We start from the raw sequence: 27,831 nt of genomic DNA, 5'->3' as shown, positions 1-27,831 counted from the left end.
CATCTGACCCATTGGATTTTTATTCCTCCCTTTTCCAAATCTAACTAATTAAGGGAAAGTTTATTTGAAACATTTTGATTATATGCATTCTTTTTGAATGCATTTCAAGATTAAATACTTTCTTGTTCCACAAAAGATCACCTTCTTATTCTACCTGCTGGTATGTTTATCATGTTATCTGCATCTTAGAAAATGCAGGAAAAAATTCATCAGATTCAAACATGATCAACGGAGGTGCGTTGGCCTCTATCGAAGCTCACGTTTCTATGTTTCAACTCTCCCCTGTGTGTTGTCATCTCATCCAATAGCTCTGCATCACAGAACTCATCTTCTTCTCCGCTGTCTTCGGTGTCAGGTTCCTTATGTTGCAAGAAAAGAAACAAACAAACAAATTTTATGCATGTCATCATCTGAACAAACGAGATAATAATTTATTGAGCAAAAGAAGGACAATGGATCCTACCGGTTGCGGAGCACCCTCAACCTTCTCATATTCAGAGGAATCAAGTTCTTTGAGATGGTCCGGGTTGAACATTTTGGGAAGCAAGCGTTCCCTTATAACAATGAGAAGGAAGAATGGTAGTGGAAACAAGATTCCACCTACTGGCACCCATGTCAACCCAAAACAGATTCCAAAGTATAATATTTGCAAGGCTGTAAAAGTAACTATCGTTTTATATGGTACCGTCTCCACATATGAGGCATGAGAACCTTCCAAAATTCTGCTCATAAAAAAAAATCATTAGCAAAAGAGTCTACGAAAAAGAGTAATATTACAAATCCAAATCTATTTATGAACTAAGTCCAACTAGTGTTGACCAGTGCTAGTTATAACTGATTTTTGTTATGTTAGACTAACTACGTTGAACTTGATTAACAAAAAGACTTGGATGTGTAGCATTATTTATGAAAAAGTGTATGAATGAACTTATCTGATCTGATTCGATCTAAATAGTAACAAATTATATACTGGTACGGCGGCTCTTAGTGACGAAGAGAAGTAGTATCTTTTCCCAGAATTGATTGCCGGGTTATCGATTGCCATGTAAGCGAAATATCCCCATAAAACGGAGGTAGGTATCCTTTTGATAACAGAGATGGCTAAAACGGATAGGCCGATCAGAATGGACTGCAATAAGTTGGAAATTCTTTGCTCTTTAACCCTGACTGGTAGGTGCTCATCTATAGCTGAGGCTCCATTGAAACTTTGGAAGTAGAGTGTGAAAGGGGAGATCGAGCACCACGGCGTTGACGACAACTCGAAGAAAAAGGAGAGAAGATAGAAGAGAGATACTGAAAATGAACGACGGGGAGAAAGAGCCTAATAGCGACGTCAAAAGATGGGCTGAGACTGACAGAGAGTGCCGGATTGGACGGTGACGATGATAGCAGAGACCAGAGAAAAGTGGAGTAGGTAGTGATAGCTTTATAGATAAATTGAAAAGTACGATGAGGAATCAGGGTTTAATTAGATAAATTTTAAAAATATTTGCGGTAAATATAAAAAAATAATTATTATTATTAAACCCTAATGAGATATATTTGTAAATTATTTTTTGTGCATATTAGAATAGTTCGAAAGATTTGAACCTACTAATAATTTGTTCACTTTTAACATAACATGAATATTGTGAATTTGCAAAAAGGAACAACAATCATAGGGTTAAGAAAGCATACATAAATTAAATTATTTTATTTAATAATTAGAAGGGACGCTATGGAGTCCAAGAATAAATATATAATATGGAATTCCAGAAATTAATCTTAAGGTAAACATGAAATCAAACTTTCATGGTAACCATGAAAAAACCTTCCATTCGAAAGCTTAGACAAGGGATAAATGGACAAACTATTACTTGAGATATCTACTTTTCCTATACGAAAATTATACGCAAACAATTTGCCTCGATAAAATTTTCCTAATGCCAAAAGAATATCATCTTCCGAGATGTACAAGGGTTCTAGCCAAATATTTGGCGGGATTATTCCATCCCTGAATCGGATTGTTAACAGTATAGTCCAAGATTTTTCAACTCCATACTCCTTCATTATCCAAATAGTAAAAGCAGCCGTGTTCTCATAGGCAGGATGAAAACATATAGAAAGAAGGTTCTTGAGGACATGCAAAGAAGGGACCTCGCCATAGAAGCCTGGATAAGTGTGATTGTTTCTAGGTAGGCATAATCGACCAAAAGACTCCGTTTCCATCTCAAAGGTAAGAATGAACCACTCCAATAGTTTAAATGGATCATCATCCTCCTTATTCTTACTAGGATGATCATGCGCTATCCAATTGAGACTGCCGCTCACAAATGTGCCACTATGACAACATGTAAAATATGGAAACATGGGATGATCAACCGTTTTCCAAGAAGGATTTGCATCCAAGCTGCAAACTTTAGCTCTACCTCCCAATCCACCGGCAGTAATGGATGTCCTAGAACACGTAACAAACTTATACTTGTTACGTAGGGCATCATACCCAAAGCCACAAAATACAGGGTGTGGATCATCGCCGTGGGGGTACTCGAATGGAACGATTAGGGATACCCAACGGGTACAAGGATTGAACAACGTTAGATTTTTATAGGGAAGACCTTCACACAAGCAAAGCAACCCGTTGCAAGATCCCTGAAAGATTTTGTATTTCATCTGAAGTGGCTCGATTCTAGTTGGTTGCTTATTATAAAGAAGAGATGATACAGAGCACTGCATGAAGTCAATCCCCTCAGATTCCAAACTACAATACACTAATCGAGGCTGAGTTGAGCGTTGATGGTGGTGCATGACGAATTCATGGCTGGAGATGAGGGAGTTCCATGAACGGCAGACGGTCCTCAGCTGCAGGAGGAGCCTCCCTGGAAGCCACAGCAAGATTTCCCAAATCAGGCCTTCCGGAAGATCGCATTCATCCTGGCTCATTCCCGTTGGACAATTAAGGTTAGGGTTTGGGTTTTTGTTTGTTCAATGTGATGGAATATCAATAAGTAGGAGAAGATAGAGCGTGGCACAAATACACACACTTAGGATTTTTGTTTGATATATAAGATTTGTTTGGATAGGTTTTTTAAAAAATAAATTTTTAAAAATCTTAAAAATACGATCTTAAATGATTAGATATTAAATATATTTTAAAAAAAATTAAAATTCAGGTTATCATGTGATTTTTTGTGAAGATTACTAAAAAGATAAAAAAAATATATATTTTTAAAATTTGATAACTTATGTTAAGTGATATTTTCAAAAAAATTATTGTAAATGATAATTTTTTTTTTAAAAAAAAAATATTATAGAGATCAAAATTTGTTCTTATTTTTTTTATACCTTTTAAATAATTAATTAATTATTCAAATGTCTTCACATAAATTCGGATCAAATGTACAAGTTATTTATTAAATGTAAAAAAATTTTTGCCACTTATAAAAATATAATATTTATTAATTATTTTTGTCGCATTTTCAAATTATTCAAGGTCTTATTGTCATTCGTATCTTTAAGGATTATTTGTACGAGAAAAGCTCTACATCCATGTAAAAATGACATGGATGGTATCCATGTAACTTTCATTCCATGCCCACACCCCCGTTTGTTTTACACGCGCCACTTATAACCTATATAACGAATCCTTATTTTGCTTTATCAATATTTCTCAACGTAAACCTTTTTCTTCCTGTTCTCCTTCTTATTCTTTAACCTAATTGAATTCGTTGTTCTCCTCTTTCGCATTTTTCTTCTCTGCATTATGGATCTGGATTGATTCAACGCAATTACCTTCGTCGTTCATCTTCTTCTTCATTTTCTTCTTCAAATCAGTTGAATGACTACGATTTGGATGATTCTTCTGAAACGCATCAATTTGATGAGGTTTGGATTATTGAATTCTGAATCGAATTTAATAGAATGAAATAGCTAATTTTATTTGAAGTGAATTGAATGGACTGAGGTGATCTACATCTGAATTGAATTCAATTGAATTGATAATATGTAATTGTGAGTAACTGTGAGTGTGAGTAACTGTGACTAAATGTGAGTAATTGTGTGTAACTTTTCGGTTCGGTGAGTACTAAAGAGTTGATTCACCATGTTCATATTTTCGGTTCAGTAAGCAGAAAGGAGTCTAAAAAAAATGGACGAATATATTCTGTTTTGTTTCCTAAGCACTATATAATTGTTTCACGTAATTAAGATTTTGGTTCACCATAATTAAGATTTCGGTTCACCATGCAGATCAACTGTGTTGTGGATGAAAAATTTGTTCCAAAGGTGGGAATGATTTTCAAGACATTAAGATTTTGGTTCACCATAATTAAGATTTCGGTTCACCATGAGTACTGTGTTCGGTTCATTCTGCACTATTCAAAACTCTTCTTCCTCGCCTTTTACTGCTTCTTCACCAGAGAGAGAATGAGGAAAAGACAAAAAAATACAGCAGCAACAACAACAAAAGAATAACAATAGGGTTTTAGGGTTTAGGGTTTAGGATTTTTGGGTTTAGGGTTCAGTGTACAGGGGTTCAATGTGTTTCAAACTTTCGGTTCGCCCCGTGTATTAATTTCGGTTCACCGTGTTCATGGTTGAGGGTTTAGGATTTAGGGTTTAGGGTTTAGCATTCAGGGTTCAGAGTTTAGTGTTCAAGGTTCGGGTTCAGGGTTTAGGGTTTAGGGTTTAGGGTTTAGCATTCAGGGTTCAGAGTTCAGAGTTCAGGGTTTAGAGTTTAGGGTTTAGGTTTTAGGGTGTAGGGTTTAAGGTTTAGGTTTTAGGGTTTTAAGGATTTATGGTTTATGGGTTCAGGGTTCAGTGTTCAGGATTCTGGTTTTAGTGTTTAGGGTTTAGGGTTTAGGGTTCAGTGTTTAGGGATTCATAATTTTTTGGTAAAGAGGAGAGCGATTTGGATTACTCTTCTGAAACGAATCAAATTGACAAAGTTTGGATTATTCAATTTTGAATCGAATTGAATGGAATGCAATTGCTAATTTGAATTGAATTAAATGGACGGAGGTGTATTGAATTGAATTGAATTGATTGATAATATGTAAATTGTAGGCAGAGTTATTTGAATTTGATTTTATATAATGAATTATGTTTTGTTCACTCAGTACTATACAATTGTTTCGCCATGAGTATTGTGTTCGGTTCACCATGAGTACTGTGTTCGGTTCATTCTGCAGAAAACTGTTTTAATTTTATTTTATATAATGGATTATGTTTCGTTCACTCAGTACTATACAATTGTATTGTGTTCGGTTCATCATGAGTACTGTGTTCGGTTCACCATGAGTATTGTATTTGGTTCATTCTGCACTATTCAAAACTCTTCTTCCGCACCTTCTAGGCTTCTACTGCTTCTTCACCAGAGAGAGAAGGAGGAAAAGGCAAAAAAATACTGCAGCAACAACAACAAAAGAATGACGATAAGGAGAAAACACGTGAAGAAGAAGGAATGCGAAAAAGGAGGAGAAGGAGGAACGCGAAGAAGAAAGCGAAGAAGAAGACGCTCCGTGCGTAAACGAGCGTAAGAAGAAGAACAAGAAGAAGAAGAAGAAGAAGAAGAAGTGTGGGGGAGAATAAGCGTTGGGCAAGAGCGATTTCGTGTGTGTTGGGCGCGTGTATTTCACGTTTCATTTAATGGTATTGAATTTTTTTGTGTTGAGCCAACTTGATTACATGATTACATGGATGTGTAGCATCCCGTATTTGTATTAACAGCATAAACTTTGGGGTGCTTTTTTAATAGTTTATCCTAATAAATAATATTTCTCATTACAATATTATCCTAAGAGAAGAAAATATACTTGGAAATGTATTTGGAAAGAGAAAAAAAGAAATAAAACAAACTCTGTATTATATAAGAGAAAAAAGTGTTAATACATCTGATAAACAATAAAAGAATAACTTTTGTAAACCAAAAAAGGATAAATACATAAAAGAATAACTTCAAAGTGATTCTTATATCTTGGCTTTTTTTTCCATAATACATTTCAATTTCCCCTACATCCCATCTGACCCATTGGATTTTTATTCCTCCCTTTTCCAAATCTAACTAATTAAGGGAAAGTTTATTTGAAACATTTTGATGATATGCATTCTTTTTGAATGCATTTCAAGATTAAATACTTTCTTGTTCCACAAAAGATCACCTTCTTATTCTACCTGCTGGTATGTTTATCATGTTATCTGCATCTTAGAAAATGCAGGAAAAAATTCATCAGATTCAAACATGATCAACGGAGGTGCGTTGGCCTCTATCGAAGCTCACGTTTCTATGTTTCAACTCTCCCCTGTGTGTTGTCATCTCATCCAATAGCTCTGCATCACAGAACTCATCTTCTTCTCCGCTGTCCTCGGTGTCAGGTTCCTTATGTTGCAAGAAAAGAAACAAATAAACAAATTTTATGCATGTCATCATCTGAACAAACGAGATAATAATTTATTGAGCAAAAGAAGGACAATGGATCCTACCAGTTGCGGAGCACCCTCAACCTCCTCATATTCAGAGGAATCAAGTTCTTTGAGATGGTCCGGGTTGAACATTTTGGGAAGCAAGCGTTCCCTTATAACAATGAGAAGGAAGAATGGTAGTGGAAACAAGATTCCACCTACTGGCACCCATGTCAACCCAAAACAGATTCCAAAGTATAATATTTGCAAGGCTGTAAAAGTAACTATCGTTTTATATGGTACTGTCTCCACATATGAGGCATGAGAACCTTCCAAAATTCTGCTCATAAAAAAAAAACCATTAGCAAAAGAGTCTACGAAAAAGGAATAATGCGATACATCCAAGTCTATTTATAAACTAAGTCCAACCAGTGCTAGTTATAACTGATTTTTGCTATGTTAGACCAGCTTCGTTGAACTTGATTAACAAAAAGACTTGGATGTGTAGCATTATTTATGAAAAAGTGCATGAATGAACTTATCTGATCTATTCGATCCAAATCGTAACAAATTATATACTTGCCTGGTACGGCGGCTCTTAGTGACGAAGAGAAGTAGTATCCTTTCCCAGAATTGATTGCCGGGTAAACTATCGATTGCCATGTAAGCGAAATATCCCCATAAAACGGAGGTAGGTATCCTTTTGATAACAGAGATGGCTAAAACGGATAGGCCGATCAGAATGGACTGCAATAAGTTGGACACTCTTTGCTCTTTAACCCTGACTGGTAGGTGCTCATCTATGTGTTTCTCAGGATCAAAACCTTTAGAAGTTCCATCCTTGTTGTCAGGGTTCATTACAGCTTCTCTCAAATTCTGCAACTCTCTAGCCTGTGCCAAATTCAAAAACCTTTAGAAGTTCCCGTAAAATTATCTTTATATGAAATTGATAATTAAAATCCTTAGATCTCAATTTCATCAAATGTACAAATCATGTAATAATTTGAAACTATTAATTTCATACAAAATAACTATATTCGAATCTCTGCCTTTTACAAAGGAATACTTACAGTAGGCTCAGCATCCATTCGTCTGAGAACATCATGCATCTCTCCGTATATTTCAGAATTGGTCTTGTTCATCCTAATGCATTCCCGGGCACTTTTCACCATTTTCTTTCGGAGCATCTGAAAATTGATGATGTTGAACAAATATTTGAGTAACAAAAACTAGGAGTCCTGATGTTGATGATGTGGAAAGAAAGGAAAATGATGCATGCCTGTCTCTTAAGAACTGCCAAACTTTTTGTATGCATTGGAGACTGCGGAAGGACTCCGTTTGACGGAGGAACGCCCAGGAGACCGCAGATCAGAGTCTATAAAGAAAACAAACTAAGGTTACTTCATTTACTTTATCAAAATTGATTAAGACTATTATATTTTTTATTGAATAACTAATGACAGAAATTGATTTATTTAACAAAATACATAAAAGATTAGAGACAAATTTAGTTATTAGAATTGATTGAAGTGTTGGACTGAAAATTCGAATGATTTAGAGAATTACTCTTAAAAAAAAGTTACCATTATTCCAAGCAAAAGCATATCATAGTGGTAGGAAGATGGCTTTTGAAGATTGTACTCATGTTGTTGAGCCATTTGGGAAGCTACGTTATGATCGAAAAAGTATAATCCCGCTATCATCACTGCCGGAATAATCCCCGCGAATATATAAGGAATCGGCACCTTCCCCATGTCCTAAACATTTTACATAGATATATATGAACAATAATGTTGAAAACATGCATGGTTTTGTGGATAGAGAAAATGAATATATAGAAGTCTGCATGAAATTAATACCTTTACTATAGTCCAATGATAGAGAGATTGAGGTTCCCATGGAAGTGGAGAATCCAACCTTCTAGGAACATCTTTAGGAACACCTCTTGGCTTAGCATAAGATACTGCTGTCCATAACACTACCATCAAGGGAATCCCATAATCCGCAAGAAGGCTCCTCATCCACCCTGCACCCACAATGGCAGCATTTATGAGGCGGAATTCGAACATTCAACACTTACTTTAGCAATAAGTGAGCTGATAACTCGATTAATCCATATTGGTAAATATATTTGGATATTAATATTTAATTACCTGTTCCATATAGCCATGATCTTGCTTTCCTGGTCTTCATGGAAGTGAGAAGAACTCCAAAAGCGAAAATGACTGCAAACAATCCGTTAATGTATTGCCAATAGAATTCAGCTTTTTCTCCATGTTCAGATTTTGGCTCCCTGAATTCCTCGACTACTCCCTATGGTTCAAATCAAACAAATGATTTATTTGGCCTGATTGAGATAATTTTTTCGGTCTAAGGTGTTAATTCTTTTTTCTAAAACTTATTTTATCAAAAAAATTATTTTTTAAGAGAATTAATAAAGAGATTTTATAATTTTATCAAATTTATAAATAAGTTGTTACGTTTTAAAGCTTATAATTAGATTCTCGTGTTTTATAAAAAATTTTAATTAAATTTATGCTGTTACAAAAACTTAAAAAGAAATGAAATGTTTATAAATATATTTTTGTAGGTACTTAATTGAAAAAAGGGTAAAATATATTTTTTGTCCCTAAAGTTTGACAAAAGTTTTAAAAATACCCCTAAATTTTATTTTGTTTCAATTTTGTCCTAAAAGTTTTCGATTTGCATCAAATATACCCCGAGCGGCTAATTTTTAAAAAATTTAAGACCAATTCAACAATAATTTCATAAGAACAACTCTCAACACAAGTAAATCAAGCATAGTTTTCATGTATTATTGTTAGATTGGTCTTAATTTTTTTGAAAATTTAGCCGTTAAGGGTATATTTGATGCAAATAGAAAACTTCTAGGACAAAATTGAAATAAAATAAAACTTAAGGGTATTTTTAAAATTTTTGCTAAACTTCGGGACAAAAAATATACTTTACCCTGAAAAAATTAGTAAACAATAATAAGGACAGTCACCAAAAAAAAAAAAACAATAATAAGGACTCAACTATAAATTAAATTATATTGTCATATACCAAAGTTTTTTTTAATTAAAAAAGATCTGATTATTTGTTATTTGTGATTATAAAAAGTGAAATAGAAGATAACCATTTTTCTTTTAAAACAAAAATCTTGAAAACAAATGTTTTATAATTATATTATATGAATTTAAATATAAAATAATAATCAAGACTACTAATTCATCCTCTAAATATCTTTATGGTTTTCAAATTTGTAACAATATATATTACTTTTGAAAACATAAAAATATTCAATAATCTTTTATTTAAAAATTAGAAAAATAATTAAGAGAATAATTTAAAACCTCCAATTATTTTCCTTAGATATATCAATGAACTAAATAAAATTAATGTGATCAATAAAACAATTATAAGAATAATCTTGATATTTTTTAGTTTTTTTATATATAGGTAAACTATTAAAATAGTATCCAAAAATTAGCATAGTTGACAAAAAATTTCAAAAGTTACTAATGATAAATAAATTCATGAAAGATTTAAAAATTCGATAAAATAATTAAATATTAAATATATATTCATAAAAAGGTTTTAGAAATCAAATTTTGATGTGATTTTTTTCTAGCATTATTAGAAAATTAATATTTTTTTTATCCTTACAATTTGAAAATTAGATGTCAAGTGAGTTTTTTTTTTAATTGATGTGACTACGCTCCTTTGAAAAATAAAACATTCTAAAGATCAAATTTTACTTTTTTTTGTGTGCAATTTTTAAATAGTTATTCAAATATTACTATAAAAATTTAAATTAAATAAATAAATTATTTAATAAATACAAAAAAATTATTATTAAAAATATAATATTTATTAATTATTTTTATCACATTTTTAAATTTATTTATTTTTCGTATCCTTAAAAATTATTTTTGTCAATCAAAATAAATTTTTAGATATTATTTTAATAATTTATCTTTCATTTATATTATAAAAAATAAATGAATAAAAATATTTTAGTTTCATATATATTTATAATTTATTTTTATTTATAATAAAGTTTTTATTGTTTTTTTTTTTTAATTTAATACCTATAAATAGATTATCACCGTGGATAGAGGATTACCTTTACAGCCTCCTGAAAGAAGAGAACTGTAATTAGCATGCCAAACAATTCGCCCGCAACTCTTGTAAACCTTGTGATAACTGAACAAGCATTAAAAATTGCAAGTAGAATCAAGAAAAGTGCACTCCATACACAAACCCTACAACAAAAATGGACGTATATAAGTTAAAAAGACATGTCTTGTAAAATATAAGATCCTATTTTTAAGAGTGGTATAAAAAGATAAAAATGGAAACAAAAATTCTATTTTTATAGTTAATTGTCTCTTTTATAGTTAATTGACTTTTGAAATTATAATTTATATCTTAAAAAAATTCCTTTACTTAAGAAAATTTCTTTTACTTAAAATAAATTGTTAGTAAAATATATTTAAATAAAATATCAAATGTTTTTATTTTCTAAGATATTTTTTTAAAAAAATATCATTTAAAAATATGTTTTCTTTTAAAAACTAAACCAATTAACACAAAATCGACAAAGTAATGGAAAAAGATGAATGCTAGGGGCAGTAATTTTGGTGTTTTGTAACCATCAATTAGCCATCAATAGTGTTTTTAATGGTGGGAGATCACTCAATTTTATTTTGATGGTTAAGTGCTGGCCAAAAAATATAAAAGTTGTTGGGCTCTAGACTTTTCCATGAAAAAAACTAGAGGAAAAATTATAAAGAAAAATATTATAAAATGAATTTGTAGTAATAAGTGTGATAACATACCATCCAGCCCAAGGCAAAAAGAGCTCTTTGCCAATTGCAGGAAGGCTTATGCTAAATTTGTAAAGATAACTATACATTATAACAGTTGGTTCGGCAACTCCTAAAATCAATAAAGGTTGTCCTCCAAATATTGAATGAATAATTCCACATAGCGCTGTGGATGTCAATGCTTCTACTGCGCTCAACCGTCCCCCTGTTTAGTAGCAAATATAATAATAAAAAAATTGTCTCATTAAAAAGAAAACCTTAAAAATATTGAAAAAAGATGAATATTTGTTCAATACCTGTGTCTCTACTTAGTTGTTCTCCAAAAGCAATGACAGGAAGAGCGGACGCAAAGAATATGTAGAATGTTGGTGCCAATATTCTGTTTTACAGACCATATATAGAAACATCAATTAAAACTTTCTTCATAAAGTGCATGTGCATGTTCATGTTTTGAGTGTCATTATTAGGGTCAATTCAAAACCAAAAACCTATTCAAATTTTATACATACTACACTTGAAAAAAAAACTATTAAATAAACCAACTTATATAAAATACATAGACGCATAATAACTAATTTGTTATGTACATTAGTATTTTTTGTTTGAGAAATTTAACAAAAATTGCCAGAAGGAAGAAAACAAGAAGAGGAATAATTTTAAGCCTTCAAAAATTCTTTTAAAGAGAAAGATTTGTTTGCGAAATTCATCTAAAGGAGACAATAAGAAGAAGAATAATTTATGTACACAACATTTTGTTAAAAAAGGCTGAAGAAAAGAGGGGAAAAAAGGAAAATTATTGGTACCTAGCACCAGAAGAGAATGCAGAAACCCAATCATGTTTGTAATATTTTATTCTTCCTTTGAAATCTGTAGATATACCCTGAAATGCAGCTCCCATTTTCTTTTCTCCAGAATTAATGAGGGGAATCACAACGTTTCCTTGAATGGGAACACAGGAAGCGTGGGTCCCCACCAGGATCCCCAAATTATGGAAGTTGGGTCCCTTTCTTTTCTGCTAACTTTTCTTGCTTTTTTTATTATTATTTTGGGTTTGGGAGATTATTATTTCTCCCTATGATCAGAGGAGTATTATGTTTTGGAATTATTAAATATAAACGAGTTTAAAAAATGGAAATTTTCTGTTTGGTCAACGTTTTTTAAGAATTAGCTCTAGAAGCTGTAGTAACAATTTCTTTTTCTTTTCTTTTTTTAGTAAGAGTTGTAAAACAATAAAATTTGGCAAACAACGTTTTAAAATTAGGGTATTTTGTATAGGCAGCTAAATTTTAGATGATATTTTTAGAATTAATTTTGGAAATGATTTGAATGGAAATATTATTAGCACTCATCAATAAATGCCCTTCTTTCGTTTTTAAAAAATAATAATAATAACCTATTAATTAACCTACATAAGTATATTATTCAAACTTAGTATTACTAATTAAGTAATACTACTTTCTGTACAAATTTTATTGAATGTAAGTTAATTAATATATTTTGAAAAATTCAATATATATTTTTTATTTTTAAATTATCACTAAAGTGTAGTATTGGGCTGGGTCTGTTGACAAAGTCTATGATTCACGCAACGATTACTTGTGGTTGTGTAAGCCGTTGTTTGGTTGGGAGGAGCGGAAGAATTGGTTTTGTCTTTAGCGCCAGCTTGTTCCATAAAAACACAAATGTTTGGCTTGGTAGTGTTTTAAGGATGATTGTCCTACTGCAAGTTTTTGTTTCAGAAGAGGAATGTCGTCATCGGATAGGTGCCCAAGATGCCTTTCTAGTCAGGAATTAGTTTTACATTATATTCTGAATTGTCCAAAAACTCGGCTTGTATGACATAAGTTGGATATTTCTTATCATCCTCTGAATTTGAAGACTAATTCTTGTATCATAGCAAAGAGTATCCATTCAGGTTCTTTTCGGGACTTTGGTGAATATGGCAAGTAATGAATAATAACATCTTTAATCTTCATGAGACTTGGCCTTTGGAAAAAGTAATTTGTCTGACATTAGCTTCAGAAAATGAGTTTAAGAGTATTTTTGAATTACAACGTATATTCTTCCCATTTATTCTAAGTGATTTTTGGAATCCACATCCATTGATACTTTTAAGATTAATTGTGATGTTAGTGATCCTGTTTATGGTGATAGTGTTAGTTTTGCTTGCGTTATTAGAAATTGTAATGAGAGTTAGCAAAGCGAGTGTTTGGGAATGATTGAGAATAATAGTATTCTTCAAGAAAAATTGTTTACTATTTGAAAAGGATATCTCTTAACCTGAAAAGTGGATCAACGAAATGTTATTTGTGAAACGGATTGTGTGAAAGCGTTTAATCTTGTTACTAATCACTAAGATGATTTTGGGTTTATTGAATCGTTGATACTCAAAATAAGGGATATCATGCATTGGAATTGGCTTGTTAACTTTTGTTTGATTATGAGAGATGTAAACACGGTAGCAAATACCATAAAAAAATGGTGATGAGATTACAACTTCATCAAATAAAACTTTTCTCTCTTATGAAGAGTTTTAAAATAATTTTAAACGAAACTATTCCTCTATTTAAATAATTTTTTATTTTTCTTATTTTTTATTTAACTTATTTAAAACAGAAAAAAATTATCACTAAATAAATAACGACATTACCCTCTCCAAAGAAGACTAAAGTGAACTTCTCATCTTCTATGAAGGAGAAGGATCTTTAAAATTGAATTTGGTGAATTAAAAAAGTTCAAAGCTTAACATAGGAAGTGCAAATTTATGAATGCTGACCTCTCTCCATTGGGAACAATTCACAATTCACATCCTAGTTGTAATTTGAAAAGTTTGTGATTATTTTTTTGTACTACAAATCAAATTAGAAGTAAGGTTGTTTGTTTATCGAGACAGGACACTGAAATAGAGACATAAAATTGTGTTTAACAGAGAAGATATGGATAGAGACAATGTATACTGAATTAATGTATTTTATGTCCATTCTGACAGGAATAACACAGAGACACTAACAAGAGACACAACTTATTTTTTATTTTTTCATTCATTATTTTTGTTAATTTTTTTATAATTATATTTTTCGTCTCAAATTTTTCGAATGAAAAAATGAGAATAAATTAGATTTTTATAATTTGTTTTAATTTATTACCAAATAGGATACAAAAACACAAAATTTTGTGTCTTTATTCTTTATGTCTTATTCTTAGTGTCTTGTCTTATTCTGTTAAAATAAATGCATGAATATATATCCCTCCTTTAAAATATTTTTATTAAATAAAAAAATATTTTTATATAAAATATTTTAACAAAAAATTATTTTTAATTTTAAAAAAATCTTTTAAAAACCATCACTAAATTTTCGTAAAAATTCACCTGAAGAAACCCTTTATATCAAACAAAAACCTAATTGTGTGTATGTGTGCCGCTCCCTATCTTCTCCTATTATTCATATTCCATCACATTGAACCAATGAAACCCAAACCCTAACCCTAATTGTCCAACGAGAATGAGCGGCCACCATGAATACGATGAATGCGATCTTCCGGGAGACCTGATTAGGGAAATATTGCTGGGGCTTCCAGAGAGGCTCCTTCTGCAGCTGAGGACCGTCTGCCGTTCATGTGGAACTCCCTCATCTCCAGCCATGAATTCGTCATGCACCACCATCAACGCTCAACTCAGCCTCGATTAGTATATTGTAGTTTGGAATCTGAGGGGACTGACATCATGCATTGCTCTGTATCATCTCTTCTTTATAATAATGAGCTTCAACCAACTACAGTTGAGCCACTTCAGATGAAATACAAAACCATTCAGGGATCTTGCAACGCGTTGCTTTGCATGGGTGAAGGTCTTCCCTATAAAATTCTAACGTTGTTCAATCCTTGTAACCGTTCAGTATCCCTAACCGTTCCATTCGAGTACCCCGGCGGCAAGTATCGACAACCTGTATTTCGTGGCTTAGGGTATGATGCCCTACGTGACAAGTATAAGTTTGTTACGGGTTCTAAGTCATCTACTGTAGCTGCCGGTGGTTTGAGAGGTAGAGCTAAAGTTTGCACCTTCGATGCAAATCCTTCTTGGAAAACGGTTGATCATCCCGTGTTTCCATATTATACATAGTGTCATAGCGGCACGTTATTTGTGAGCGGCACTCTCAATTGGACTATATTGTGTCATTTGGCGAGGAATAATTCTGCTAGACATTTGGGTAGAGCCTTTTTACATTTACATCTCAAAAGATGATATTCTTTTAGCACACCGTAATTCTACCAAGACAAATTGATTGTATATAATTTTCGTAAAAGAGTAGTTGTTTATCCTATGATTAATAACTTAGGTGACACTTTGTCAATTTTTTTCTTATCTGATTGGGAGGTATTTTCATGTGGTGGATACTGCCATGATGATGTCTTTATACGAAGATAGTATTGTGGACATTAGATGAGTTAATATATTTAACTAAATATGTTTGATCAATCATCTAAAAATTTATAATGTCATTTTTATATAAAGATGTTATCATGTGAATATTTTCTTTTTTATATTTATCATAAAAATTTGGTTTTATCAGTATCTTAAGATTAATTTTTGGTTTTTCATATTATATCAACTTCATAGTTGCCGTTCTAATTATTAAATAAAATAATTTAATTTATGTATGCTTTTTTACGGTGTGATTGTTCCTCTTTGCAAAATCCACAACATTATGTTATAGTATATTTTTACTAAAATTTGATAAGCTCAAGAGTGGACAAATTAAGGTATGGATCGTAATACTTTTATTGAAAAAGTATTTAGATTTGGTTTGGTAATTTTTTTACTCGTAAATATGGCACTATTTGATTTAGATTATAAAAATTAGACTGATTTTTTGATAGCTTAGAAACAAAAATCAGAGTATACGATTTTTAAACTTTGAAATAAAAAACCCACAATAAAAAAAATTCTCTGATTTAATATTAAATTTTTTTTACAAAATTCTTTATGCAAAGTAATGGGATAGTCCGATTATACTACAAAGCCAATATAATTAAGTAATTTATAAGATTAGGGTATTTACAAAGTAATTATTCATCTTTTATTTAATTTTAAAATTAATTTTTATATGCACTAATTATCAATTTTAGTATTAAAAAAGATAAGATTAAGGTATTTAAATCAAAATAAAATTAAAAAATTGAAGATAAAATTCTAAAAATAAGATAAATAAAAAATAAAATAATAATTTATAAAATAAAAAATAAATTTTAAAATTAAATAATAAAGAAAAGATTAATTTATAAATAAAATTAAATAAAAAATATTTAATAATTATAAAAAAATTTAAAAAATATATTTTATTATTAGAATTATTTAATAGTCCAAATGTTATTGAACCATCATATCTACTATGTGTTTAATTTGTTTAGGTGGTATGAAGTTGTTAAAAAAGATTTTTTTTAAACAAAATTTTAAAAATAAAAAATTCAAAAAAAATAAAAATAAAAAATTTTAAAACTATAATTTATATTTTTTAAAAAATTATACCTAAAAAAATATTTTTGACATAATAAATAAACATAATTACTAAATAGAAAATATTTTTATATCAGATATATAAATATAAAGTTATTTTTATTTGTTAAATTTTTTTTAAATAAATTCACTTTAAAAAATTTTCTTAAAAATTCAACAAAAAAAAAAAGAGTGTATATCAAATAAAAACCTGTCTGTATGTGTGCCGCGTCCTACCTTCTCCTATTTATTGATATTCCATCACATTGAAAAAACAAAAACCCAAATCCTAATCCTAATTGTCCAATGAGAATGAGAAACCATGAATACGATTTATGCAATCTTCCGGGAGACCTGTTTAGGGAAATCTTGCTGAGGCTTCCAGTGAAGCTCCTCCTGCAGCTGAGGACCGTCTGCCGTTCATGGAATTCCTTCATCTCCAGCCATGAATTCGTCATGCACCACCATCAACGCTCAACTCAACCTCGATTAGTGTATTGTAGTTTGGAATCTGATGGGCTTGACATCATGCAGTGCTCTGTATCATCTCTTCTTTATAATCAGCTTCAACCAACTAGAATCGAGCCACTTCAGATTAAATACAAAACCATTCAGGGATCTTGCAACGGGTTGCTTTGCTTGTGTGAAGGTTTTCCCTATAGAACTCTGACGTTGTTCAATCCTTGTACTCGTTCCGTATCCCTAAACGTTCCATTCGAGTATCCCGGCGGCGATTATCTACAACCTGTATTTTGTGGCTTAGGGTATGATGCCCTACGTGACAAGTATAAATTTGTTACGGGTTCTAAGTCATCCACTGTAGCTGCGGGTCTGTTTAGATATAGAGCTAAAGTTTGCACTTTCGATCCAAATCCTTCTTGGAAAACGGTTGATCATCCCATGTTTCCATATTTTACAAGTTGTTATAGCGGCACATTTGTTAGTGGCACTCTCAATTGGATGGCGCATGTTCCTGATAACGATAATGAGTGGTTCATTCTTACCTTTGACTTGGAAACAGAGTCCTTTGGTCGATTATGCCTACCTAGAAACAATCACACTCACACTGGCTCCTGTGACTACGCCCCTTCCTTGCAAGTCCTCAAGAACTTCCTTTCTATGAGTTTTCAACCTGCTTGTGATATCAACACTGCTTGCACTATTTGGATAATGAAAGATTATGGGGTTGAAAAATCTTGGACTATATTGTTTACGATTCCATTCGGCAATGCAATAATCCGATCAGACATTTGGCTAGAACCCTTGTACATCTCAGAAGATGAAATTCTTTTGGCGTATGGTAAATTCAACTGGAGCAACTTGCTTGTATATAATTTTCGTAAAGGAGAAGTAGTTCATCCTATGGTTGAAATTGAAGGCTCACGTGACCGTTCAACAATTTATCCCTTGTCTAAATCCGTATATGAGAAGTATTTTCATGTTTATCATGAAAGTTTAGTTTCATGTTTACCCTAAGATTAATGTCTGGTTTCCATATTATATTATGGTTGAATTGTAATTTATTTTTGGATTTCATAGCTTGTGTTTTAATTATTAAATAAAATAAATTTAACGAACTTGAATTGGTCGAGTAGTCAACTCATTTGTCCGTTTAAACAGTGTTAGAGTTTGAATCCCGCCTTGTGCATGCAACAACTTATTGGCCAGCGAACCCTTAAATGAAGTTCAAATCCGATTAGTCCTTGTTAAAGGATATCGAGGAAAATAAAAAAACAAAAAAATTTAATTTATGTATACTTTTTTAACTCTTGATAGTTCCTCTTTGCAAATTCACAACATGTTGCCGTGTATTTCCATGGTAGTTTGATAAGCTAAAAAAAATTGATTTCACACTATTAAAAATATTATTAATGATTATTTGATGGTTACAAATCACAAAAATTATTAGCTCTCTAGCTTAAAAAATATATTTTTTAATGATTTTTTTAATTTTTTTTAAAAAATATAAAAAAAAATTTATATTTAAATATTTTACATATATTTTTATTTAATAATTATGATTGAGTATAATAATATAAATAATTTTTTATTTTTTATGATGGTAAAAATATATTTTTTTAGATAAAATTTTAAAAAAAATATATAAATTATAGCCTTTAAATTTTTTATTTTTTTAAATATTTTATTTTTTTATTTTGTCAAATACGAGTAAATAGTCAAATTTATCCCTAAAAGATTATGCGATTTTAAAATTAATCTTCGAAAATTTTTTTTAATCAAATTTATTCTTAAAAGATTTTTAAGTTAGTCACATTAATCCTTCCATTATCTTCTTTACCCACGGCGTTAATGAAAGCCGATATAGCACGGTAAGTTACTTTTCAACACCGGTTCCGCTACGTTACCAACAGCATTTCTGACAACTCTTATTTATAACTGTGTTTAATAGAAGTGTCTTTATGGATGTGTCTAATAAAAATATATTTTTTTTATAGCTGTATTTAATAGAAATATCTTTATAAATATATTTTTTGGATATGTCTCTTTATATAAGTGTTTAAAATATAATAATTAATTATTGTTAACAATAAGTTGACAGATAATATATTGGTAGCCTATACTTTTACTTTCAACACATAAAACGTTATTTTTTTATCGGCTAGCCCAATAAAGATTTAAACTCGACCCACCCAGTTCCACCCGCACCCTCACCCATTAGCCATCTTCCCCCTTGCTGATTCTGTTTCTCAGCGTTTCATACTCACCAACTCTTGTCTAAATAGCCATGGATGTGTTCTCTGAAATTCCGTAGCCACCACAGCGCCGTATTGTTGACCTTTATCACCGCAGCGCTCAAGATTCCATTTTGCCTCCTCGGATATCGTACTGCACTTGACGCCATTTATTCCAATGCTTGTTTTTTCCATTGTCGGTGGCTAGGCAATTTCGTTGACTCTCTTAGAAATTTGCAACTTTCTCACCGAGTTCTGCCAATTCTTTTCTCTCGTCATCATGAACGACTTCTACCACTAGTACTTGTTCTGCAGGTTTGAAAGCATATTTGAAGCCTTGTATGTCTTTGATATCGTCGACGACTACGACAACTTCAATGTACTTTATCACACCATGTTCAAAGAATATCAAAAAACTCTTCTCTGCCTGAAGTCTTGAAATTTTACCATAAGATAAGATCTAATGGGTTAAGCCTGATGCATATAAGATGTTTGATAGAATGCTTCATAAAAAATTTTACCATAGATTGAAGTTGTACGGTTTTCTATAATGATTGGTGGTGAATCAAAGCAAGTAAAGCTTAGAAAAAAGGGTGGTACATATCAGAATAAAGGAGGGAGAAGAGTCAAGGCTAAAAGGAAAAAAAGTCAAAAACAACACTCCACCATCTTCAGATTCATAGGTATGGAGGAAGTACAATCAGAAAATTAAAGGCTCCCCTTACTCGAGAGGATACTATAGATGTAGTAGTTCAAATTAAAGGGTCGCCGGGAGAGTAAACAACCATCCTTCAATTTTGTTTTTCGATTGGAAGTGCGAAAATTTTCCAATTTTTTTAAGTTTTTTTTTTCCATTTTTAATTTAATTTAATTTCGTTTATGTAACTTAACGACCAAGTTGGTTTTTATTAACGTCATCAATGAGAAAACTAACTTAAAATTTTTTAAAAATGAATTTGATTAAAAAAAAATTTTGAAAACTAATTTAAAGATCATGTGATCTTTAGGAATCAATCTGAACATTTACTCTGTTAAATACACTTAAAAAATTGTTTTTCATTAAATTTTTTCTTAATAATTTAATAACAATTAAATAAACACATAATAATTATGATAAGTCAGTCACAAGTTCTAGTGAGATGGACTTCTTTATTAAGTTGTTGGTTGTCAGCTCTTTGTGTGTTTGGATTACAGTTTATAAACTGGAGTTTGAATAAAATTGATTTTGCAAACTTGATTTTGATGAAAAGTAAGTTTGTATTAAAGTGATTTATGTTTGGTAATCTTTGCATCAAAATAAATTATAGTAAAATAAATGTTGTTTGGATTCTACTACTCAAAATCACTTCTAGATAAAAAATTACTAAAATAGACACCAACTTAAATAATTTTTGTATATTATCTTATCATTTTAATTTAGATAATTGAATAGATCTTATTAGTTAATTCTATAATAAAATTAATATTTATACACTAAAATAAAAATAATATATAAAAATTGGCAAAATATATTTTTAATTAAAACTAACAAAATATAAATTTTAGAGAGTACTAAGAATAATAAAAAAAATTAAATATTTATCTTGGTAGTAATTGAAATAAATCAAAAAAATTTTTATGATATTTTTTATATAGTATATTTTTAGTACTCTTAGTACTCTTTTTTAGTATGCTATAATTTATTATTATTATTATTATTATTATTATTATTATTATTATTTATAATTAATTTTTTGTTTAATTTACTTTACCTAATAGAATCAATAAATTATATTATAAAAAGATAATAAAAATAATACAAAAAATTACAATTATAAAAGTGTATAATATCAAATAAATAATTAATAAAAAATAAAAATAAAAATAATAAAAAAAGAAAGTTCATGTAAACAAAAATAATAAGAATTCTATAAATAATATAATAACATGTATAAAGGATGAAGTTGGTAAAAGGTAAATAAAGATAGAGTATTGATGGCTAGAAGCCCGTTTGTAAAACGCAGAAGCTTAAAATTGTAGCTTCTTGAAAACCATGGTTTTCAAAGCAAAATCACTTCTGCGTTCATGAATCAACAATTTGCCAAACTAAAAATTGAAGCTTTCAAGAAGGCTAAACGTGCTTCTTTTCTTGTAACGCGTTTGCCAAACACACCCTTAGTAGAAGTTTAAATTTAACCTTGTATATATAACAAATCATTAGTTGAATTAAGAGATAGAGGTAATGACTAAATCAGTACCCGAAAGATTTAAACGCTGACATTTTAGTACCTCACTATTGTTATTGACAAAATGGTCCTTAAAAGATTTTAAAATTTAACAAGCGTACCCACGAGTTCACCGGAGCATATTTCCGGCAAGTACAGTGCTGACATGACCACTGCGTTTTGATGACATGGCAAATACCCTTCCCCACCCTAATTCTTTTCCTTCTCCTTCTCCCTCCTCAACGCACTCCCTCCTTCCCTTTCCTGAATGCATTCTCCCCCCTCCCCAACCTTAATCCTTCCCTCTCCCTCCCTAATCCTAATCCCCCATCTCCAACGCACTTCCCTCCCCTCCTTAATCCAAAATCCCCCTTTCTGAACCCTAATCCCCTTCCCTTATCCCTTTGTATTCTAATCCCCTTCCCAACACAGTGTCTCACACTCTCAACTCTCTCTCCCCTTCGCCTTCACTGCTGTCGCCTTCACTACTTGTATGTGCTTGCTGCTAGCCCCCGTCCCCTTTTCCATTCTTCTGTGTATCGAAGACGAGGTCTCACTTCTGGCACTGCTTCCTCTCTCGCAAGTAGCTCCCTCCTGTGGTTCCCGTCACTTTTTACACTGCCTCCTCCCTTGCCATTCGGAACCACTTCATTCGCCGTCCTGCTTTAGATTCTCTTCTTTCCTTCTCGCGAATTTGCTGGTTTTGTTCTTTTTCAAAAAAAAAATTTTGTTAAAATAATCTTGCATTCACCATTCCTTCTTCTTCCTTGTGCTAAATCGTGTGATTTTCTCCTTGATTGAATTGTTAACATCATTGAGAATTGCATGAGAAAGAAGTGTTTGATTTTAGACTGTGAAATGCCAAATCACAAAATTATTCAATATATATGGTTTTAACCTGAAATGCTAAATGGAATTTGCAAATCATTTTGAAAGATTAGCGGAAATTGATGAATTTATTAAAAAGGATAAGGGAAGGGGATTAGGGTTCAGAAAGGGGGATTTTGGATTGAGGAGGGGGGAAGTGCGTTGGAGATGGGGGATTAGGATTAGGGAGGGGGAGGGAAGGATTAGGATTGGGGAGGGGGGAGAATGCATTCATGAAGGGGAAGGGGGGAGTGCGTTGGGGAGGGGGAAGGAGAAGGAGAAGAATTAGGGTGAGGAAGAGTATTTGCCATGTCATCAAAACGCAGTGGTCATGTTAGCATTGTGCTTGCCGGAAATGTGCTCCGGTGAACTCATGGGTACGCTTGTCAAATTTTAAAATCTTTTAAGGACCATTTTGTCAATAACAATAGTGAGGTACCAAAATGTCAGCGTTTGAATCTTTCGGATACTGATTTGGTCATTACCTCTTAAGAGATATTGTAAGAAAAAACTGAAGAACCAATCTCCTGCTCTTCAAAGATTTGGCTTCTGCTAATGTACATAAAGTTAAATTTTAATTGCTCATTTTGTTCCGGTGATATAAAAATAAAAAATAAACCAAAATTTAAAAATATATATGTGTCTACAAATTCCAATTTTTTTCCCCAAAAATAGAAAATTTGATTTTTATCCTCTAAATTAAATAGTGTCATATTTGTGATTAATATTCTTATCGTCTATAAATCTAAAAAACACCATTTTTATTCTAATATGAAACTAAAAATAATTAAAAAAAAATTTTTTGAAAAGATACTAATACTTTTTAAAGATATAAACTTAGTTTTGTGTTTGATAAATTATGTATTTGTACTTACAGAAAGACAAATACTTTTAAAAGTACGTAAAGTAAAATTTTTTAAAATTATTTTATACTTATTAAAATTTAAAAGTTTAATATAACATTAAGTAGGATTCGAACTTACGACTAGTTAGCTGACTGCTGTACCATTGAACTACTAAGGAATAATAGAAAATTTGATTTCATAGAGTTCAATTCTCGTTCTCAACCCATGACCAATATGAGTTCAAAATTTTTTTCGTAACTCGTGAAACTTCTTTGCAATGGCTCCGTTTCATGCCTCATTTTAAAGGAAACATCAAAGTGGCTCTATTTAATTATATTTTTACCTATATCCCTTTTTTTATTGAAAAAGAAATAGCACTTTGATTGTCAAACACAATAATAAAAAGTCAAAACGGAACCGCTAACTATATAATTTCTAAACAATTCTTGAAATTAAAATGAGAAGATGATTTTTTCATTATGAGATTAAAAAAATGAAATTTGATACATAATTTATCAATATTACTCTTTTTTTATTCAAAAAATCTTTTCCATTTTAATTATAACTGTAACTGTCAATATATGAAAATCCTATAATATAACTAAAAATTATTATAGAGAAAATATCTATCGGATATTTTATCCGTATTTTGTATATATATATATATATAAGAATTTGAAATAAGATTTTTGGGTTTTTATAATTAAAAAAAAATTGAAAAATAAATTTAATAGAAATTTAAAAATTGACTACAACATACTCTCTATCGAATAAATAAGACTGCTATCAAAGAAAGAGACATGTATCTAATTCGGATATTAGATATATGGCTAACTATAGCAATGGAAGTTAAATTTGTGCAAGTTTAATAAATATATTAGCTTTATTAAGTATTCCAATTATATTCTGAAATAAGAAGGGATGGTATGTAAACTCTCTCACTTTTGTAAATTAAAATTCTCTCTATTAATATAATAAAAAGGGGTAAGTACTGTTTTAGTCCCTAACGTTTAGGACCAGAATCGAAATCGTCCCTCTTCTAATTTTGGATATAAAATCATCCTTAATGTTTTTTTTTTGTATTAAAATCGTCCTTTTTATTAAAATTTTTAATTTAATTCCTAAACTACCCCTATTCCTATTTTAATAATAAAAATTATAAAATTAAAAAAAAAAACAAAACGTGTGTTTGGGGAGGGGGGGAAGAAAACGCGTGGGTTGGGGGGGAGGGTTACGAAGGTGCAGGGGCAGGGGAAGGGAGGGGAGGGGAAGGGAAGGGGGGAGGGAGATGGCGCCGGGGAGGGGAGGGGGATGGCGCCGGGGAGGGAGCAGCTCGCTGCTTCTCGCGTTGCTGCCGTCAGACCCTGTCGCCGCCGTTCGTGCTTCAGTCGCCGCTGCTGGTCGCCGCCTCGTCGCTGCTGCTCGCCGCCTCTGCTTCTTGCTTCGATTTCTTTCTTCTTCTCTTCTTCTTCTTCTTATTATTATTGTTGTTGCTGATTTGTTGCTGATTTGTGAAATATTATTGTTGCTTTTTGTTTCTGATTTGTTGATTTGGGGAAGGGGGAGACGGGGAGGGGATGGGGGTGCTGGGAAGGGAGGACGGGGAGGGGGTGACGCGGGGTGGGGGTGCTGGGAAGGGAAAACGGGGAGGGGGAGGGGGAGGGGACGCGGGGTGGGGAGGAGGGGAGGCAGGGAGGGGGAGGGGGACGGCGGCAGCGTTGGTGGTGGTGCTGGTGGTGCTGGCGGTGGTGGTGGTGCTGGCGGTGGTGTTGGTGGAGGTTGTGGTGGTGGTGTTGGTGTTGGTGGTGGTGGTGGTGGAGGAAGTAATTATGTTAGTAGTGGTGAGGGTATTTTTGTCCAAAAAAAATAAAAAGGACGATTTTAATACGAAAAAAATATTAAGGACGACTTTAATGGCAAAATAACAAGAGGAACGAATTCGATTCTGGCACTAAACTTAAGGGACCAAAATCGTACTTACCCCTAATAAAAACCTATATATATAATTTTGATAATTTTAAATTAAAAAAATAAAAAAAAGGAATTAAGTATTTTGAAAAAAATGCTACTCATCCTTTAAATATTATCCTTCATTCAACCTTTAAATTTAATATTATATTATTTTAAATTTTTAATTAATTATATCTCCTATTTTTAAAGAATTATTATATTTTTAGTTAATTTAAATTTTATATTATTATACTTATCACCGTAAAATTTATATCCACTTCCAATGTATCGATTTTTTAAAAGAAAAAATTTAGAGGTCAACAGTTTTATTTAAATTTGGACAACACTTAATCAGTAAAAGAAAAATAAGTAATCTTATACTATTAGATATAATTTTACACCATTAAAATACTAATAATAAATAATTAATGACTACAAATCACAAAATTTACTAACTCCCTATCACTCTTCTTTTCAAACATCACGGAAGTTACTTTTCAATAGGAAGTTACTTTTTATTTTCTCTTAGAGCAACTCCAATGCATGAGTGTCAATTCCACTTTTTTTTTTTTGACATAGAGAACCGTTGGAGGAAAAGAGGAGAAGGTCTCCACACGATTTTCAAGAGGAACCAGGCCCTCTGAATGGGAACTTTGAGATGGCCAATAATAACTTGCCAAATGGCAAGTTATTATTTAAATAAACAATTATATAAAATTTTAATTAATTATATTAAATAATAATTAATTTAGTAATAATTATAATAATTAATTATATTAAATAATTATATTTTTATTTAATTAATAATTTATATTAATTATTTAAAAATAATTAAATTGTAATTAATTTATTAATAATTAAAATAATTAATTAGATTAAATAATTAAATTTTTATTTAATTAATGATTTATATTATTATATTAAATTAGCCGTTGCAAAACTAGCCGTTGCAAAATTAGCCATTGGAAACTAGCCGTTACTATGTTACCGTTATTATTAATAAATTAATATTTTGTTATCCTATATATACCACTTAGATACGCTTCTATTCTCACACTTTCTACTACTCTTCTTCATCTTCTTCCAAGTTTACGAAATCAAAGTTCTGCTAATATTATTTTTTGTTTGGAAAAATGGATTCAAACCAACTCAACTCTTTCTTCAATTACTTGCAAAACTTTTCTCAAATTCTAAATACCCAACAATCTCAAACCTCAAACTCTCAAGTTCCAAATCAAAACTTCACACTAACAAATACGTTTCAAAATCCAAATCCACAAAATCTTTCTAATTTCAATTTTCAAGCTCCTTATAATAATCAATTTTCTATATTTCAACCGAAAAATCAAAATTCACAAACACAACATTTTCCATTTTCATCCATATTTAACCCCTCTATCGGAAATGTTACTCCAACTTCCTTGCCGTTTCCAACTCAATTCAGTGCATCAAGACATAACTCATCTGGTGTTGGTGGCTCTTCTAACCCATCCTCTTAAACTCCTATCAATCTAGTCCAAATTCGCAATATTCAAATTTTGCCAACCCTCGTGGATTAGATGCTATCGACCTTAATAATGATGATATTGAAGATCGGAGGCAAGATAGTATTCAACACTGACATTGGAAAGAGGATGAGATGTTGATCAGTGCATGGTTAAATGTTTTAACTGACCCTATAGTTGGTACCGATCAAAAGGAGAAAATATTTTGGAGTCGAATTCATAACTACTGTGTAGAATTTTGCTCCGACATGACAAGGGAGGTAGTTGCATGTAAGAAACGATGGTATAAGATACACAAGATTGTTACACAATTTGCTGGTTGCTACGTTCAAGCTAGTCGAAACATAAGGAGTGGTTCGAACGCTGATAATATAAAGGAGTTGGCCTATAAACTTTATTCCACAAATTATGGTCAAAAATTCACTTTTGAGAGGCATTGGAACATGCTTAGGTTGGAGCAAAAATGGAGAAGCCAACTACCTACACAGAGTGGCGGCTCAAAGCGAACCAAGGTTAGTGCAACTGGAGCATGCTCATCCTCATCAAACCCAGAAACACCATTGGCTGATGAACCCGGTGTTGACTCTCCCGTTTGCCCACAAGGATCAAAGAAGAGCAAGAAAAAAGGTAAGGAAAAAGCACAAATGTCTGAAGATTTTAGCGAAAAGAAATCATCGGTTGTTAAAAAATTATCTCTCATGAAAGATATTAAAAATGTTAGAGAAAAGGAACTAATGGATAGGAAAAAAGAAAGAGAAGAGGAGAGTGAACATAGAGCAAAGATTATGGCAATCAAAGAGAAGGAGTTACAAATTCAAGCGACAATGAAAGAATAAGAATTATAAGTTCAAGCGGCAATAAAAGAACAAGAATTACAAACTTAGAGATATATTAAAGAAATGGAGATAAATGTAAAAGAAAGGGAAATGGAAAGGATGGCCAAGAAAAGGGAAAGGGAAATGGATATGTAAATACTTAATGCTGACACGTCTACAATGAGCGAAAAATGACGAGCTCTTCATGAGATTGTATGTGAGAAAATAATCGCCAAGTGGTTTACTTA

General features: G+C 31.5%; 4 protein-coding genes across 4 annotated transcripts; 3 read left to right on the top strand and 1 right to left on the bottom strand.

Moving 5' to 3' along the window:
- Positions 1–5,822: 5,822 nt before the first annotated feature.
- LOC107611655 (putative boron transporter 7) lies at positions 5,823–12,285 on the bottom strand. The gene is made up of 12 exons (XM_021110014.2): positions 12,014–12,285; positions 11,507–11,589; positions 11,223–11,415; positions 10,508–10,646; positions 8,532–8,691; positions 8,238–8,404; positions 7,962–8,135; positions 7,658–7,753; positions 7,449–7,565; positions 6,962–7,269; positions 6,460–6,718; positions 5,823–6,355 (listed from the first exon to the last, which is right to left on the bottom strand). The coding sequence occupies exons 1-12, from the start codon at positions 12,106–12,108 to the stop codon at positions 6,212–6,214; spliced, it is 1,935 nt and encodes a 644-aa protein (XP_020965673.2). The 5' UTR covers positions 12,109–12,285; the 3' UTR covers positions 5,823–6,211.
- A 2,541-nt stretch (positions 12,286–14,826) lies between these two features.
- On the top strand, positions 14,827–15,330 carry LOC107611654 (uncharacterized). Its single transcript, XM_016313558.1, has one exon. The coding sequence runs from the start codon at positions 14,827–14,829 to the stop codon at positions 15,328–15,330; it is 504 nt and encodes a 167-aa protein (XP_016169044.1).
- A 1,686-nt stretch (positions 15,331–17,016) lies between these two features.
- Positions 17,017–18,180, top strand: LOC107611653 (F-box/kelch-repeat protein At3g23880-like). The gene has a single exon (XM_016313557.1). The coding sequence runs from the start codon at positions 17,017–17,019 to the stop codon at positions 18,178–18,180; it is 1,164 nt and encodes a 387-aa protein (XP_016169043.1).
- Positions 18,181–27,016: 8,836 nt separating this feature from the next.
- LOC107611652 (glutathione S-transferase T2-like) lies at positions 27,017–27,604 on the top strand. Its single transcript, XM_016313556.1, has one exon. The coding sequence runs from the start codon at positions 27,017–27,019 to the stop codon at positions 27,602–27,604; it is 588 nt and encodes a 195-aa protein (XP_016169042.1).
- Positions 27,605–27,831: the final 227 nt, after the last annotated feature.

This window comes from Arachis ipaensis, chromosome B8 (assembly GCF_059453495.1).
Source record: "Arachis ipaensis isolate K30076 ecotype BB chromosome B8, ASM5945349v1, whole genome shotgun sequence".
Classification (NCBI taxonomy): domain Eukaryota; kingdom Viridiplantae; phylum Streptophyta; class Magnoliopsida; order Fabales; family Fabaceae; genus Arachis; species Arachis ipaensis.
Note: the sequence above shows the minus strand (reverse complement) of the source record. Positions and strands in the feature narration are given on the sequence as shown.